Below are 18,791 nucleotides of genomic sequence, written 5' to 3'. Positions count from 1 at the left end.
TGGAAAGTGTCCCTCCCTTCCACTTGCATTTCCAGTTGTATTCAGGGAGCAGGAATGACATCCCCGTAAACCTAATGAGAAGGCTGCTAATGTCTCCCTTCCTCAAATGTGAACAATATCACACTCAACATCAGCGACCCTACAAAGGAGCAAAGATATTGTTGGCTGGCATAATTAAAAACCATCAAGATCACTACAATATTCAGTCATGATTCGATACTGTAAATAGAATGAGATTTTTCCATCCACTGTCTCTCATTTCTCCCACGCTCCCCCACGAGAGAGAGGGCAGTGCAGTGATTTCATGATAGGTGACAATGGTCAAAGGGGTAGTACAACTGGGAAAGAAGATGGCGCTTCCCTTTAGGAACAATCGGTGAGCCTTGGTTCTGCAATTTCAAGACTGAGAACCCATTCAGAGGAACTAATTAAAGTGCTAGTAGGTGGGACGGTGCCACTCGCATTTTCTCATCCCTGTCTGGCACATTTCCACTGGGGCCTGGCATACAATGAGCGAATAGGGCAGCAGTGGTGGAAAAACAAAGACATACAATAGTAAGCCCCATCTATTCTGGCTTTGAAATTCAACATTAATAATAATAAAGAGAAGTAGAAATATAGAAAATTCACAGTACACTAGAAAATGTTTAAATATTAATAAATAATTAATACTTGAAAACGGAGGAAGCTGAAATCTGTTTCACTGCAGAAAAATGACATGAACTCTGAACATGGAATAGTACTAGTAGTATTAATAGTACTAGTAGCATTAATTAATTAGTAATAGTTAATTACTAACTATATTACTAATAATTAATTAGTAATTAGTAATTAATTAGTAATAATTGAAAGTGTTTACTGTACTAAGCTCTGGTAAAGAATGCATAAGTGAGAATTAGACCTGATCCCTGGCCATCAAGGGGCTTACAATCTAACAAAGGGGCTCACATTCTAAGTTAGCACTCTGCTGGGGATCAGTAAACCCAGAAAAAGCCTAGCTGCTTAGAGAAATCGAGAACTAGGGCAGATTGTAGCCCCAAGGATATTTAGGAGTTTGAACAACTCAGGTTAAGGCCAGGGATTTTAAGTAAATCAGATTAGGTATGTAATTCAACCATGGTGCCGGGAGAAATGCCCATTCAGAGAGTTGGAAAAGCAGAGGAAAGAGTGAGTGATGCCACTTATTGACAAGTTCCAGGTTAAAGGGAGTTTAGTTCTAGGACAACATTAAGAAGTCGCATACAAAGAGTTTTCTTCTTATCTGCCTTCCCTGATAAGCTGTAAGGTCCTTGAGGGTAGTGTTCGTTTCTTCTAACTCTACTGTACGCTCCCATGCACTTACTACAGTGCTCTGCACACAGTAAGTACTCAATAAATACTATGAATTGATTGAATTGATTAATCAATTCATTGATTTAACTGATTGAGAGGCTTTTGCAAAACAATTAGGCACTCTTCTGAATCACAGTCTTCCTGGGAGGCAACTGCACTTCCATGGGGTTTCGGGATTTTTCTTTTATTTTAAATAGGCCTAATTCTTGAACAGAGAAAGGAATCAAATGGTAATAGAAGGTTGCCTCCCAAAGTCCAAACAGGAATGCTTTCAGTGCAAACAGTGAAATACCCAGCGAGATCAATATTTTTAAAGGGAGAGTATCCACCTTGCACATGCAAGCTACCATCTCTAACAGGGGCTAGATCTCAAAGACTCTGCCTACCCAACTGTTAGAATCCAGGGAAGTTGTTTATTCTCAGGATTGAATTTGGAACAAAGGACAAAGCTAGGAACTACCCAGTTGATTAGATTCACTGGTCAGGGATTCCTGTAAATTTAGGCCCCAAAAAGTTTGCTTTGGTTGGAGAGATGTGAATCAAATTGGTAACTGCACCTTCTCTTTGTCCTGGGTAGAAGGATCTTAGAAATTCTGGAAACATTTTCTAGACAGAGGGCCAAATTTCCACTAACGGGTTCTCATTTTCAGAACAATATTTTTAAAATACAATTTAAGGACCAAATAGAGCGATCAATTTATTTCTCAGTGCTAAAGAGTCCTACTGGACCTAGTATTTTCTGATCCATTTATAAGAACATGCCAGAGGAAAATAAGTAAACAAAACAAATTAGAACATAGATTCAGGCTAAATACCTCATAGAGGTGAAGGATGTGAAATTTCACCCAAACTCGGAGCAAAAGAAAATAAGGAAAAAACATGTTACCCAATATAAAATAATTTATTTTTAGTTGTCCGAGTTTCTGTACTCGGGCTACTGTCTGCCGATCTTTCAACCTTGAAACCAAAATCATTCACCTTGATGTTTGAATACGCAGAATAACACTTTAGAATGTAAGCTTCTTGTGGGCAGGGACATGACTCACGCTTCTATTATACCTTCCCTGAGGCTCAGTACAGTGGACTCCACCTAGAGAGTGCTCAATAAATTATTTTACTATTACCAGTACTATTATTACCACCAATACCATGTAGCACTGTATGTGGAATCTCACAACGCGATACTAACACACATGAATAGGAATTGCCTTTGAAGTCCTCCTAAATCATACTGGGATTGGATTTTGTCTTTTAAGAAAAATAGCTAGTAGAAATATTAAAGGACATCCAGACACCAGTCAACACACATTCAGTCAACACAGCTAGGAATAAACCAATAGGAAGGGGAACACGGAGTTAATGAACCTGCCACTTATTTTTTCTTCAACTGGCTTAATAAAAGCAGAATGGTGTGGAATCAAACAGACCCCCTGGGCTTCATCAACATACCTAATGGCAGAGTTTGACTCAAACCATCCCCATAAAACCCATAGATTGTCCTTGGTTTGAGTCAGTTTGTGCCATGCATGGTTATTCATGTTAATCGCAAATAGTCTATTTTATTATAACCTTTGCAAAAGGTTATAAAGGGACCATACTTTTTTACGGGCAAATAATTACCCAAACCGTTCTCTTTTTCTTTCAAAATCGAGAAGCAAATGAAGAAAAAAAAATTCTAAAGCCCTTTTCTCCTACCCCACCACTTATCAGGGCCCATCTTAATACGTCCAATCTGGGGTTGTGTTGAGAACGTGGAAAAATGCTTATTTTCAGTGAGAAGATAAGTGTGCTGGTTTTCTGGGGGGGGGTTTTTGGTCTCGATCCAGAGAATTCTACACATGGTTAGATCCCGGAAGCCATGAATAGACTCATTTTTACTTAACTTTGCACCCCACGTTGAGAGCTGAAGGGTCCCTAATTCGGGGGTCTTCATTGAGGCAATTTTCATTTCCTCAAGGCTGCTTGGAAGCGCTCTGAATGAAATACTGATGTTTGAATAACAGATGAGAAGGTGATTAGAGGTGATCACCTACAAGAACGGAATCTGCGTACATAATACAATTTGCAATAGGCAAAGCTATCGGAATTAAATGGGACTCACTAGGGGCAGAAGAAAAGGTACAAAGCACCTAAAAATACATCCAAAGTAGTAGCAGTAGTAGTAAGTATTTCTCCATTAGGTTATAAACTCCCTTGTGACAAAATTTTCTTCCAAATGATTAGCCTGTTTAAATAAATACAATGTTAAAAATATCTAATTAAAGAAGAGAACAGCATTCTCCGAACTAGGCATGAACAGAAACATCATCTTGCTTATTCAGTAATAATGAAACTGCTGTATTAAAAATCGCAATAATGCTGGTCTCCTCCTAAAAAGTGACAGAGAGATCTCTTGTGATCATATGATATGAAGGACTCAAAAGGAGCTCAAATTAACAGACAGTCCATAATCCAATCAGGGAATGAGACCAGTTAACAGCAGAATTTACTGAAAGAGAGAGGGCCAACATACCACATTTAGCATGGATTATAAGGAGCAAAAACTTTTGTTTTCCCAAACGATTGATTGTACCATGTCCTGAGGTGCCACACCCAATAGGAAGCAACAGTCAGCTATATCGTCCTTCAATATTCATATATCAGTTCAAATATCATCTCCAATTTTGAAGAGCATTTTTACCTTAAACCAGCCACCCAATAAGCCCTACTGTGGTCAGGACTTCCCTGCCTCCTTCTTGAAAGACATTTAGGAAGATTTGAGAAGAAAAACATCTACCCAAGGCCCTTCACCAAATGAAAACTTCAGCCACTGGCATGACCAAAACCCCAATAGAAGTAACCTTAGGTCGTAAAAGGCCAAAAAAAGGACAAAAATTTTAGTCTGGGTCGTAAGAGTTTCACCTTCCCATCTACCGGCTATGACCGTTTACTTCGAGATGTAAGTACACAAACTCAAACTGTTAAGGCTTCAGGAGTCCTAGCCCTCTGGTAAACCAGAAAGCTTTTGTGGAATCCCCTGATTAACCAATTAACCCTTTATTTTTGCACAGAAAGTTTTTGCTGTTGGCTTTGGTTCATGACTCTAACCCCAAAAGGTTCTTTTCCCCCCCTCACATGCATCAGTTGGGACTGGTGGCCCCTAGGGATGTTCAGAGTATCTCAGGATGGGCTGGAGCCCAGTCAAAATTGTGTGCTCTTGGTTGGTGACTTGTCCCTTTGCAGTTCGTGAAGAGCCTGTCCTTGGTCATTCAGGTGACCACCCCAGTCTGCTTCGATGGTAATTTCGACTGTGTCATTTCTACTTAAACCAACGTTCCACGGCCCAGCGCGTGGAGCATCCCCGTTGGGCTCAGCGTAGCCATTGACTTGAGTGAGAGGCATTCCCTGATTGCAGCACAACTTGCTGGAGCAAGCCTTGGAGATGCAAGGCGAGCTGCAGGAGAGCACTAAATCCTTCAGCTCGGTGGACTCTTTGGGGTCCAGGTATTCCGGCTGGATGGTCACGCTATGGATGCCCGCGTTGTGGAAAATTTCCCGCATTTGGAAATTGGCATCTTGGTAGTCTCTGCTCTTTTGACACTTGACGTGGAGGGTGGCGATGATCTTCCCACTGGCCAGCTCCCAGATGTGCAGTTCATGAATGCTGCTAATCCCAGGCACTTTGGACAGCTGGATGGCTGAAACATGAAAGAGCAGAGAGCATGCAAGGGGAGCGATGAAGTTAAAATTCAGAAAGTAGCTGGGGAAAAGCAAGCCTGTCCTTGCTTATTGACCACTCTAGCCCACCAGGCTAGAAAGTCAAGTCAGTCAATCAGTCAAATGGTATTTGTTGAGCACTTGCTGTGTGCAAAGCACTATTCTAAGCACTTGAGAAAGTACCCTAGAACGAACTTGCTAAGCCCTCTCCCGGCCCCACAAGGAGCTTACAAGCCTACAGGAGAAAACAGACATGAAAATCAATGAGAGATAGTGCCCTGCATCCGGAAACTAATCAAGAAATATGGTTGATTGATCGATTGATTTGGGGGTCCATGCATCATTCCTTTAGACTCGGGTGGAAACCACTGAGCTGGAATTCATGTTGCCCTTGTATCAAAAAGTTGGAGTCATCAACCTTTTGGAATGTTTTGTTTCACATGTACTATCTCATCAGTTAATAAAGCATCCGTGAGTAAATACAGCAACCGGAAATGTTCACCAGATGGAAGACATTCTAGACATTCTAAAACCTTCTTTTGTGCACAGTTGCACACTGAGAAGTGTACCAACAAAACTGGAGTAGCTGGAAATGACTTTATGCATCTCAGCACGGAGATCATCACGGCATAATTGGTCTACTGGTGAATTACAAGCAGAGAGACTAAAGCTGCTATTCCTGTGCTCACCTATTGCATCCAAGTCAGAGTTTCGCGCCTCTGTCAGATAAAGCTAAGCAAAGAAACAGAGTTCGGTCTCAAAAGAGGTCACGAGTGCTCTGAATTTAAATGCAGCCGTTTCTAGAGGGATATAACAGACTTGTTTCCTTGCTTCACACAAAAATCAATTCGGCTGCTGGCAATGCCTTGGAGGCGAAGGATTGAGAAGGAAACAGGAGAGGGGAGGACAGGAGCACAAACGGCCATCTAGCCATCAGTCCAGGAGTTAGGATCCCGGCCGCACCTGTAGCTGCTAAGGCACCACATTCTCGGGATTTATACTTCAACTAATCCTCCCACATTTGAGTTATGTTGCTAAGATGTAAACCTAGAACTGAGTTTCTCACGTCTCCTGGGAATTTACAGAAGTTGGGGAATAAATAGCCTGATCTCGGGAGGCCAGGCCTCATGCCGGCATTCATTTTTACACAAATGAAAATACTTAAGGGGATAAAACAGCAAAAGCAACTCACTCAGTTCTTCCACATTAACTCCTTTGGGAACCATCTGTAGCAAAATGATTGATGTCTCCTTGACGAGAGGAAAGGCAGAGGACAAAATGATGATCACCATAATGATGGTGAGGCTGGGGTCAATGTAACACTCCCAGTTGCAGGGCTCAGAGGGATCCAGTGGGAGCACATAGAATATGGTGGCGGCTACCACCACAACCACAGAGCCCAGTGCGTCTCCCATCACGTGCAAAAGAACACCTAGAAGAGAGGGGTTAGAAACACAGGTCATGGTTAGAGATTTGGGCAGTGACGTTGCCAGGTTCCCTTTTTGATTAAACAAGAAATCCTAACTTTAATTTGGGGCATGCTTTCCTGTTTTCTTATTAGACTATAAACTCCTGCCTTCCACCTCGATCGCACCCCTCCCAAGCACCGGGGCGGTGCATTGCCCTGCACTGCAGAGGAGAGGCATGGCTTAGGGCACAGAGCACGTGCTTGGGAGTCAGAGGTCGTGGGTTCTAATCTCAACTCTGCCACTTGTCAGCTGGGTGGCTGTGGGCAAGTCACTTCACTTCTCTGTGCCTCAGTTACCTCATCTGTAAAACGGGGATGAAGACTGTGAGCCCCACATGGGACAACCTGATCACCTTGCATCCACCCCAGTGCTTTGAACAGTGCTTGGCACATAGTAAACACTTAACAAATACGACCATTACCATTTTTATTATTATTGCACACAGTAAATATTTTCAGGAAATGCCACGGACGATTTTAAGTGAACTAAAAACTGGCTTTTGGCGGTGGCAACGGCACGGTGAAAAAGCCTGAAGGTACACTTGCTAGTCTGACGAAAAGGCCAAGTCACCCACTGGGGAGATCTAGAGAATGGACAGAGGAAGAGACACTGAACTAGAAAATACGCAGGCAGTGCAGTGAGGACCACGTCCCTGAGACCCCTCTATAATTTCCTCAACAACCCTCTCTCCATTCAGGATCCATAGACCAGAGTTGGTTGAAGAGGTTCAGAGCTTTTGGAGTCATTTTTCTTTCCAACCAACGGGCCTCCTTTGGTTTATTTTAGGTTGCTTTCCTCCCCTCTCTGCCTCAATTCACTTTCATTCTTCCCTTTCAGAACTACACTTCTAGTCATTGACTTCCTCAAGAATCAAGTCCATAAAAATTTGGTGCATTTTGGCTGTTCAGTATTTGAATAGTAAAATGATTTCAGGTGGATTTTAATACGGGGAATTAATTTCAGAAGATCTAAACTAAGTCCGACGTGGCCCGAGTTCACACATATAATAGGGTGGGACTCAAAATTTTAGCTCAAAATAGGTGAAACAAATGTTTCACTATCTAATGTGTGCAAACGTTTTTCAAGTGAGAATAAAATATTCCTGATCATAGTCATCAGGTTCCTAAAGACAGGCATCACACCACAAGCATCACACCAAATAGATGATCTCATCCATAACGTGGTTTAAATAACAAATAAGCAAAAAAAAAAAAAAACCTGGCCTAACTCTTGAAGTTTCCAAAGTGGAATTAAGAATGATCCACCCTGTTAATGATCCAAACTGGATTTAAACTGGTTGCTAGAATCGACTACTAACCCTTCAGGCTTCCAATCCTACCTTACGGGTATGACCCATCTAACAGATGGATCAAGCCTTCGGGAGTTTTGAAGAGCTCAGTGACATTAGAAAGAACCAGAGGAGGGATTTCTTAATACTTGTTCCCTCCTCTAGGGTCAATAAAAACAATCCCATTTCATCTTTTTGGATGGTGTCTTAAGGTAGATTTCCTTCAATAAAGTAAGCTTTATGTGGCTTCCTACAAAAAACTGTATGGTTGGAAAAGACATCGCAGAACCCCGCCCAAGAGCCAGCCAACAATTCCCTAAATGATAGTATTTATTAAGCGCTTACTATGTGCCAAGCACTGGATGAAGCGCTGGACCTCTGTCCCTCTCTGGAGTAGGTAGGCCAAAGGAATGCCTTGGGAAGATATCCCAAGATCCACATCGGTTGGGACCAAGTTAGTAGAGTTCCCATTGATTCAGCCAGACTGAGCCACATGGTTCACCCAATATGGTACTCAAAGTCCCTAAGGTCACAGTTTAAAGTTGACCTAAGTATGCTTTGGTAGTTACTATACTAAAGAAATAATTCTAAGGGGAGGAAGAAAAACCTTAGTTGTCTTTTTATTGCCTTAGTTGTTAACCATAAAAACATGCTAGCATGAAAAAGGAATTTCATTCAATAACCTAACTGGACTTTGATACAAATTCATCTTTGACAAGTGCACCTAGCACTTGTGGGGGGGGGAAAAATCACCTTTGCATTTAATTTGTTTATATAACTATAATTCTTGGTAGTGGGATGTATCTACTGCTCCGAGTCTGCAGTCCAGTAGAAAATGTTTTTAGGCCCAAATCGGCCCTAATGTAAATCCAACCAGTGGGTCAGCGGGGACTGTACTATGAACCAATAATGTTCTAGGCACTAACAATTTTCAAGTCCTGTGCCACTATTAGATCGTGAACTCCTTGAAGGCAGAAATTGTATCTTTTACTTCTATTACTCTCCCAAGCACCCAAAGCCAAGCTCTGCACATAACAGGTGCTCAATAAATTCTTTGGTATGAATGGATGACTCATTCTCAACCTTGCCTCAAGGATGCTAAGATTGGCACATCCTCCTGAAAGACTGAGAGCATTCTGAGAAGCAGCGTGGCTCAGTGGAAAGAGCCCGAGCTTGGGAGCCCAGAGGTCATGGGATCTAATCCCGGCTCCGCCGCTTGTCAACTGTGTGACTTTGGGCAAGTCACTTAACTTCTCTGGGCCCCAGTTACCTCATCTGTATAATGGGGATTAACACTGTGAGCCCCACCCCAGCGCTTAGAACAGTGCTTCGCCCATAGTAAGCGCTTAACAAATGCCATCATTATTATTATTAATATTATTACCATTCTGGGATTTTCCAGCCTGTCCTTCCCTACTGCAGCTGCCCTGAGTGGCCTCGTGGCGGTTTTCAGTATATTTCTTTTTTGGCATTTGTTAAAGCACTTACTGTGTGGCAGGCACTATAGTAAGCACTGGGGTGGAGAATGGGGCTGGACACAGTTCCCACATAGAGCATGGTTCTCGGAGGCAGAAGGACCTGTGTTCTAATCCCAGCTCCACCACTTGTTTGCTGTGTGACCTTGGGCAAGTCACTTAACTCCTCTGTGCCTCAGTCGCCTCATCTGTAAAATGGGGATTAAGACTGGGAGCCTCATGTGGGACATGGACTTCATCCATCCTGATGAGCTTGTATCTACCCCAGTGTTCAGTACAGTTCAGTATGTCAGATACTATTGACAAAAATACCATCAATCTCTGAACCGAACCAAAGTGAAGAATCAGCCATCAGTGTCATTCCCCAGGAGCGATACTGAGATCGAGGGATGAAAGTAAGAGTTCCACATTTGATTAAACCCATTTTCCAAATAACCCTGCCCCAAATTAAAATGAAATAAAAATGAAAAGGTCATCCTATTTTCTCAGCAGTTGCTCTGTGGAGTTAGGGGATCAGGAGAGATGGTTTGTGTGTGTTTGCTTTCCTTCCTTTTTGTTTAAAGGTCACTCGAGTCAATTTACCTCTGATGTTCAAGGCTTCGGACTTTTTCTCTTTTTTCACTATCTCCTGCTCGGGTCCATGCTGAGTATTCAGGGAATCACCTGCATTCAAAGAAGAAACCCTGTGGTGTGTATAAATTCTACAAACAAAAGAAACCAAGTAACTAAAAATCAGTTGAATTGTTTTTAAGAAAACAAAGCAAAACAACGAAACCCTATGACTTTGGCAGTAACCCCTCCACCCCCCCCACCCCCAGCTTTCCCCTCCCCTCTAGATAGACCAGGCAAATAGAGACAGTTCAATTTGGCCCCAGAGCAAACCTTATCACCAATGGACTTTGTTCGTGCTTCTATTAACCCTTAAGCAAACTCAGAAATATGGAAAACCCCAACAACTCACCCCCGCCCCCAGCCCCCAGCCCCCACCCCGATCTCAGAGAGAGGGTGGAGAATAAGAAAAGGGATGCCCTCCTCCAAAAGACAGATTTTGTTTTCCCTGAAGAAAATGTATTTCCCATACTGGAGAAGCAGCCTGGCCCGGTGGGAAAAGCCCAGGACTGGCAGTCAAGAGACCTGGGTCCTAATCCCAGTTATGCCGCCTGCCTGTAGTGTGACCTTGGGCCATTCACTTTACTTCCCTGGGCCTCAGTTTCCTCCTTCATCAAATGGGAGTAAATCCCTCTGGGCCTGCGCCTGATCTGGTTGTGGTACGTGGAGAAGCAGGGTGACTTAGTGGCAAGAGCCCGGGTTTGGGAGTCTGAGGATGTGGGTTCTAATCCCGGCTCTGCCTCCTGTCTGCTGCGTGACCTTGGGCAAGTCACTTCACTTCTCTGGAGCTCAATTCCCTCATTCCTAAAATGGGGATTAAGACTGTGAGCCCCACGTGGGACAACCTGATCACCTTGTATCTACCCCAGTGCTTAGAACGGTACTTGGCACATAGTAGATGCCTAACAGATATTATCATTAAAGGGATTGACAGAGGGGGAGAGCTCGAATAGAGGGAAGGATGGTGGGCTGGGGAAGCATAGGGGAGGAGAAGGAGATGGGGAGGGGGTGGAGTGGGGAGAAGAGGGGACACCTAGGGAAGGAAAAGAAGATGGGAAGGGGTGGAGTGGGAAGGGGGTGTGTGTCTAGTGAAGGAAAAGGAGATGGGAAGGGGGTGGAGTGAGGGGGTGACCCTAGGGGAGGAAAAGGAGATGGGAAGGGGGTGGGGTGGGGAGAGGGGGAGTGAGACTAGGGAAGAAAAAGGAGATGGGAAGGGGGTGGGATGGAGAAAGAGGGGATGCATCTAGGAAAGGAGAAGGAGATGGGAAGGGGGTGGGGTGCGCCAAGGGAAGGAAAAGGAGATGGGGAGGGAAGTGGGAGGGAGAGAGGGGATGCACCCAGGGAAGGAAAAGGAGATGGGAAGGGAAAGGGGTGGGGAGAGAGGGGATTTACCCAGGGAAGGAAAAGGAGAGGGGAAGGGGGTGGGGTGCGCCTAGGGAAGGAAAAGGACAGGGGAAGGGGATGGGGAGAGAGGGCATGCACCCAGGGAAGAAAAAGGAGAGGGGAAGGTGGTGCAGTGGGGGGAGAGTGGATGCACCTAGGGAAGGAGAGGGGAAGGGGGTGGGGTGTGTCTAGGGAAGGAAAAGTAGATGGGAAGGGGGTGGGTTGGGGAGAGAGTGGATGTGCCTAGGAAAGGAAAAGGAGATGGGAAGGGGGTGGGATGGGGAGAGAGTGGATGTGCCTAGGGAAGGAAAAGGAGATGGGAAGGGGGTGGAATGGGGGGAGAGGGGATGAGCCTAGAGAAGGAAATGGAGATGGGAAGGGGGTGGAATGAGGGGAGAGGGGATGCGCCTAGGGAAGGAAATGGAGATGGGAAGGGGGTGGGATGGAGAAAGAGGGGATGCATCTAGGAAAGGAGAAGGAGATGGGAAGGAGGTGGGGGTGCGTCTAGGGAAGGAAAAGGAGATGGGAAGGGAAGTGGGGTGGGGGAGAGAGGGGATGAACCCAGGGAAGGAAAAGGAGAGGGGAAGTGGGTGGGGTGTGCCTAGGGAAGGAAAAGGAGATGGGAAGGGAAGGGGGTGGGGAGATAGGGGATTTACCCAGGGAAGGAAAAGGAGAGGGGAAGGGGGTGGGGTGCGCCTAGGGAAGGAAAAGGACAGGGGAAGGGGATGGGGAGAGAGGGGATGCACCCAGGGAAGAAAAAGGAGAGGGGAAGGTGGTGCAGTGGGGGGAGAGTGGATGCACCTAGGGAAGGAGAGGGGAAGGGGGTGGGGTGTGTCTAGGGAAGGAAAAGTAGATGGGAAGGGGGTGGGTTGGGGAGAGAGTGGATGTGCCTAGGAAAGGAAAAGGAGATGGGAAGGGGGTGGGATGGGGAGAGAGTGGATGCGCCTAGGGAAGGAAAAGGAGATGGGAAGGGAGTGGGATGGGGAGAGAGTGGAGGCGCCTAGGGAAGGAAAAGGAGATGGGAAGGGAGTGGAATGGGGGGAGAGGGGATGAGCCTAGAGAAGGAAGTGGAGATGGGAAGGAGGTGGAATGAGGGGAGAGGGGATGCGCCTAGGGAAGGAAATGGAGATGGGAAGGGGTGGAATGAGGGGAGAGGGGATGCGCCTAGGGAAGGAAATGGAGATGGGAAGGGGTGGAATGAGGGGAGAGGGGATGCGCCTAGGGAAGGAAATGGAGATGGGAAGGGGGTGGAATGAGGGGAGAGGTGATGCGCCTAGGGAAGGAAATGGAGAGGGGATGGTGGTGGGATGGGATGGAGAGAGAGGGGATGCACCTAGGGAAGGAAAAGGTGATGGGAAGGGGGTGGGATGGGGAGGGGGGGATGTGCCTAGGGAAGGAAGAGGAGAAGGGAAGGAGGTGCAGTGGGGGGAGAGGGGATGTACCTAGGGAAGGAAAATGAGATGGGAAGGGGGGGTGGTGAGCCTAGGGAAGGAAAAGGTGATGAGAAGGGGGTGGGATGGGGAGGGGGGGATGCACCTGGGGAGGGAAGAGGAGAAGGGAAAGAGGTGCAGTGGGGGGAGAGGGGACGTACCTAGGGAAGGAAAATGAGATGGGAAGGGGGGGTGGTGAGCCTAGGGAAGGAAAAGGTGATGAGAAGGGGGTGGGATGGGGGGGGAGATGCACCTGGGGAGGGAAGAGGAGAAGGGAAGGAGGTGCAGTGGGGGGAGAGGGGACGTACCTAGGGAAGGAAAAGGAGATGGGAAGTGGGGGTGAGCCTAGGGAAGGAAAAGGAGATGGGAAGGGGGTGGGATGGGGGGGATGCGTCTAGGAAAGGAAAAGAAGAAGGGAAGGGGGTGGGATGGGGAGAGAGGGGATGCACCTAAGGAGGGAAAAGGAGATGGGAAGGGGGTGCGATGGGGGGAGAGGGGATGCACCTAGGGAAGGAAGAGGAGTGGGGAGAGGGAGAGGGAGAGGGAGAGGGAGAGGGGGCGGCGGGGCTCGGGAAGGCCCTTGGGGCGTGCCGCGGCGGGAGCAGAGGGAGGTGAAGGGTGCAGCTGGCAGGCACCTGCTGGGGCGGGGGGCCCGGAGGGCCGGGGGCGGCAGGCGCCGCAGTCCTGGAAGATGAGCAGGCCCAGCAGGTTGACGGCGAGGCCGAGGGCGCCCACGGCCAGCACCAGGGCCGGCCGGTCGATGGCCTGGGGCCGGGCGAGCCGCATGGCCGCCTCCAGGGCCAGCGGCAGGCACAGCGCGCCCAGGAACACGGCGTTGGCCAGCGCGCCCAGCACCTCGGCCCGGGCCCAGCCGAAGGTGGCCCGCGGCCCGCGCGGGGAGCGGCGGCGGCGGCTGCGGCTGGCCAGCCGGCCGGACCCCAGCCCCACCGCCAGGGACAGCAGGTCGGACAGCATGCTGAACGAGTCCGACAGCAGGGCGATGGAGTTGCCCAGGTAGCCGGACACCAGCTCGGCCGCGAAGAAGGCGGTCGTCAGCACCAGCATCAGCACCAGCCGGCACGTCCGGCCCGAGTAGCGCCCCATCCCGACGGACGGGGGTGAGGGGCCGGGGGGCTCCCGGAGGCGACCCGGGGGAGGGGGCGCGAGGTCCTGGGGACGGGGCGCAACTTCTAGGACCTCCTCACGGTCCTAGGGGCGCACGGTCCTGGGGGGCACGAGGTCCTGGGGAGGGGGAGCACCTTCTAGGACCTCACGGTCCTAGGGGCGCACGGTCCTGAGGGCGCAAGGTCTTGGAGAGGGGGCACGGGCCTGCGGGAGAACGGTCCTGGAGAGGGGGCACGGGCCTGGGGGTGCACCGTCCTGGAGGCCAGAGGTCCCGGGGAGAGGGCACGGACCTGGGGAGGGCGAAGGTCCTGGGGTGGGGGCGAACCGCCCTGGGGGCGCAGGTTCTAGGAGCTCACGGCCCTGGGGGCGCGAGGTCCTGGGGAGGGGCCGCGGGCCTGCGGGAGAACCGTCCTGGGGAAGAGACACGGGCCTGGGGGCGCGAGGGCTTGGAGAGGGGGCGCGGGCCTGCGGGAGAACCGTCCTGGGGAAGAGGCACGGGCCTGGGAGCGCAAGGTCTTGGAGAGGGGGCACGGGCCTGCGGGAGAGCGGTCCTAGGGGGGCACGGGCCTGGGGGCGCACGGGCCTGGAGGCCAGAGGTCCCGGGGAGAGGGCACGGACTTGGGGAGGGCGAAGGTCCTGGGGGTGGGGGGGCGAACCGTCCTGGGGGCGCAGGTTCTAGGAGCTCACGGCCCTGGGGGAGCAAGGTCCTGGGGAGGGGGAGCGGGCCTGCGGGAGAACCGTCCTGGGGAGGGGGCACGGGCCTTGGGGTTGAGGGGGCACGGGCCCGGGAGCGCAAGGTCCTGGGGAGAGGGGGCGTGGGCCCGCGGGAGAACGGTCCTGGGGAGGGGGCACGGGCCTGGGGGCGAGAGGTCCTGGGGCGGGGGCACCGTCCTGGGGGCGCGCGGTCTAAGGGGGCGAAAGGTCCTGGGGGCGCAAGGTCCTGGGGAGGGGGGGGCGCGAGAGGTCCTGGGGCGGGGGCACCGTCCTGGGGGCGCGCGGTCTAAGGGGGCGAAAGGTCCTGGGGGCGCAAGGTCCTGGGGAGGGGGGGGGCGCGAGGTCTTGGGTGGGGGAAAGGAGGCTTGGTCCTGGGGGGGAGGACCAGGGGTTGGAGCCGGGGCCGGGGTCTGAGAGCTGGGCCTCGGCAACAGGGGCAGGGCCCGCCGGCGCCTCGTCCTTCCTCCTCCTCCTCCTCCTCCTCCTCCTTCTCCTCCTCCTCCTCCTCCTCCTCGTGGCCGTGGTGGTGGCGGTGACGGTGGTCTTCCCTGGGCCGGGGGCGGGCAGGGCCGGCAGCCCTTGCTGCCCTTTGGCTTTTATAAGGCGGCAGCAGAGCGTCCGGCCCCGGCCTCCGGGCCCCGCCGGAGGAGGAGCAGGGCAGCCCGGGCAATCACCAGGGACCTTGCACCTTTGCCCCTGCCCACTCCCTCTGTCTGCTCTGACAGTCACCCTGAGACAAGGGCAGAGTCACGAACACGGAAGGAAAAGGAGGAGGAGGGAGGCAAAAAGGGGAGGGGGCAGAAATGGTGGAGTCCCATCCCCGCCATCGCCGAGGGCGGAGGTGCTATGAACCTTATTTTCCAAAGGCGAGACCAGGCCAACCCGCTCTGCTCTCCTCCGAGCCGACCCTACTGACCAGGGCCTAGTGATCCCTGACCCCATACTTTCCCCAAGTCCCCGGAGACCGGGGGCCAAGTGGGTCCAGTCTAGGTCCCCGTCTTGGCCTTGGGAGATGGCGTGAGGCCCTTTCCCCAATGGATCAGGCCCAGCAGCAGCAATAAACTGATCTTCAACGACAGCTGACTAAGGCGCAATTATACATTTGACTTACCTTGTTCTCACCAGCATAAGACGAGACAAGATTCCCACCAAGGATTCCTTAACCAAGCAGACGCCTAGTTTTTCCTCCAAGTACCCATCACTACTGCATAAATTTCTCTCCTCAGTTCATATATCCAAACCTCCTCGGTCCTCGGGCATCACAGCTTTTACCGAAACCATGGCTCTGGGTTCTACTCTCTTTCCCCACCCTTAATCCATGAAAGAATCAGCCTCCCCTGACACACACACACACACCCCACACCCCCCCCCCCCCCATCCCTTGGGAGCCCTTCATTTCACAAAATCCCCTCCAACTTTGTTCAACACATCTTCTGATCAAGGGGCTGCAACACGAGCTGCCCAGAAACACCAACCATCTCGAGGCTATTCCACGACTTTCAAAATGTGGTTTTAACACACCCTTCATACATACTTTAAGCTCTCTCTCACTCACTCTCCTCACTCTCTCTCACTCTATATATATGTGTATATATATATATATATAATATATGTTAAGCACTTACTATGTGGTAAGCACTGTTCAAAGCGCTGGGGTAGATACAAATTTTGATTGTTTTGTTTTCTGTCTCCCCCTTCTAGACTGTGAGCCCGTTGTTGGGTAGGGATTGTCTCTATCTGTTGCCAAATTGTACTTCCCAAGCACTTAGTACAGTGCTCTGCACACAGTAAGCGCTCAATAAATACGATTAAAGAAGAAAAGAAAATTTATCGAGTCTGGCACAGTCCCTGTCTCACATGGGGCTCACGGCCTAAGTTGGAGAAAGAACCGGGATTGAATCCTCATTTTACATTTGAGACCGAGGGACAATGAAGTTGTGACTGTCCTCGGATCACACAAGAAGGGAAGTGTCTGCTGCAGGATTAATAGTGATGATAATAATAATAATAATAATAATGGCATTTATTAAGTGCTTACTATGTGCAAAGCACTATTCTAAGTGCTGGGGACAAGGTGATCAGGTTGTCCCACGGGGGCTCACAGTCTTAATCCCCCTTTTCCAGATGAGGTAACTGAGGCCCAGAGAAGTTAAGTGACTTGCCCAAAGTCACACAGCTGACAATTGGCAGAGCTGGGATTAGAACCCAGGTCCCCTGACACCCAGGCCCGTGCTCCTTCCACTAGGCTAAATTGCTTCCCAACAGCAGTATACTATCAGCCAAGAAGGCCCCTTCTGTAACTGCATTTGCCAGAAACGCAAGCCATCTGGGCAAAGATCCCTTTAAATAAGTAAAAACGTATTCATTACAACTTCTTCGATTAGGAACTCACTCTATTCCAGATTAAAGTGAGCCAACATAAATACTTCAATACATGGTAAACGGTGAAGGTTTTGAACTTTATGGTGAGAAAAATCCACCCTGGAAACTAATGATCCGTTTCCAAGTATTGGAATAGCGTAGCCAGCCTTCACAACGTGTTTGCACCAACTGCCTCATCACTCTAGAAAGGGGAATTTACTAAATCACTTAAGGCTAGAGCCTTCTAAAAAAAGAAAAAGATACCAGAGGGTATTCGCTCATAGTTCATTTAGTCGGTCACATCGTCCAGGTGTAAACACAAGGGAATTTTAAACAAGGATAACGTAATTCAAGAAGTAGAAATCTCTTCCCTCTTGGTCCCGGAAACTCACGCCTGTCTCCTAGAAGTATTTAACTGGGCGACACAGGGCAGTTCAACAGAGCTAAGAGAGATACCGCTAATCCAGAGTGGTCTGAGCTGTTTGCAGCTGGTTTATGGGGACCACATATTCCACCTCACTACTTGCAACTTCGACACTAACACCTCAGAGAAAAAAACTGCAGGATCAGCAGAGGCATATCATAGGCGTAGTAAACTCCAGGTATAGTGCACTTTGGTCGGCACTGAACTACCGCTGCCCTGCAGGTTGGGCACATTCCCAAGGATGCCAGGCTCCTGGGTGGAGTTTTCAGGGGTGAGACTTCCTGAGGGCTGACCTAGCCATATGATGTCACTGGGAGGAAGGGCTTAGAGGTGACCCAAAGGTAGACACAGGCTGGCAGCTTCCCTCCCGCTCCCCGCAATAGCACACAGTACCCTACAGTACGCTGTAGCGAAGCCGCGTGGCCTTGTGGATAGATGGTGGGCCTCGGAGGCAAGAGGATCTGGGTTTTCATCCTGGCTATGCCACTCATCTGCTGCGTGACCTTGGGCAATTCACTTCACTTCTCTGTGCCTCAGTTACCTCACCTGCAAAATGGGGATTAAGACTGCGAGCCCCTTCGGGACAAGGACTGCAGTCAACCTGATTATCCTGTATCTACCCCAGTGCTTAGAACAGTGTTGGGCATATAGAAAGCGCTTACCATCTGCCATAATTACTATCATTATAACACCGGGAAGGCACCCAAATGTCTTCAGGCACAGTTCAACCCTGACTGTAAAACTTCTCTGTAGTCACAGAAACCTATCCTTTCAACAGCTTACCCAGAAGAGCAGAACTGTTACAGTGAAGGCAGTGAAGCTACCGTCGGTGGTATGCTTTAGGTGAGGAACTCACAAAATCGGGACAGCAACCATTTGTGATCAGGGAGACGTCCTCAGGAAAATCCATTGTCCACAGGATTTTCCCCAAAGAAACCTCACCCTCGGGGAAATCCACAGGGAATAAACCCTAAGAATCCCCTCTAAATCAACTTTACCCTTGTCATTCCCCATCAATCATATTTATTGAGCTCTTACCAGGTGCAGGGCACCGTACTACGTGCTTAGGAGAGAACAGCATAAAAGAGTTCGTAGATACATTCCCTGCCCACACGAGCTAACAGTCTAGAGGGGGAGACAGACATTGATATGAATAAATAAATGATGGATCAAGAAATCAACTTTATGGAGCCCTTACTGTGTGCAGAACACTGTACTAAGTGCTTGGGAGTGTACCACACCACAATATAACAGACTCATTCCCTGCCCACGCTGAGCTTATAGTCTAGTGGGGGAGACACAGTCTAGATGGGGAGATTCTACAGGTATGTACATAAGTGCTGTGGGGCTGCCCAATAATACTAATAATAATAGCATTAATATTTGTTAAATATTTACTAGGTGCCAAGCACTGTACTAAGTGCTGGGATAATACGATAAAATCAGGCCAATCACAGTCCCTGTCTCCTATGTCTCACAGTCTTA

General features: G+C 49.4%; 1 protein-coding gene across 1 annotated transcript; it reads right to left on the bottom strand.

Annotated features, from left to right (window-relative positions):
- Positions 1-1,432: 1,432 nt before the first annotated feature.
- Positions 1,433-14,358, bottom strand: SLC30A10 (solute carrier family 30 member 10). The gene is made up of 4 exons (XM_038761441.1): positions 13,318-14,358; positions 9,843-9,923; positions 6,221-6,460; positions 1,433-5,009 (listed from the first exon to the last, which is right to left on the bottom strand). The coding sequence occupies exons 1-4, from the start codon at positions 13,784-13,786 to the stop codon at positions 4,513-4,515; spliced, it is 1,287 nt and encodes a 428-aa protein (XP_038617369.1). The 5' UTR covers positions 13,787-14,358; the 3' UTR covers positions 1,433-4,512.
- Positions 14,359-18,791: the final 4,433 nt, after the last annotated feature.

Source organism: Tachyglossus aculeatus, chromosome 19 (genome assembly GCF_015852505.1).
Source record: "Tachyglossus aculeatus isolate mTacAcu1 chromosome 19, mTacAcu1.pri, whole genome shotgun sequence".
NCBI lineage: Eukaryota > Metazoa > Chordata > Mammalia > Monotremata > Tachyglossidae > Tachyglossus > Tachyglossus aculeatus.
This window is presented reverse-complemented; position numbering and strand designations above follow the sequence as displayed.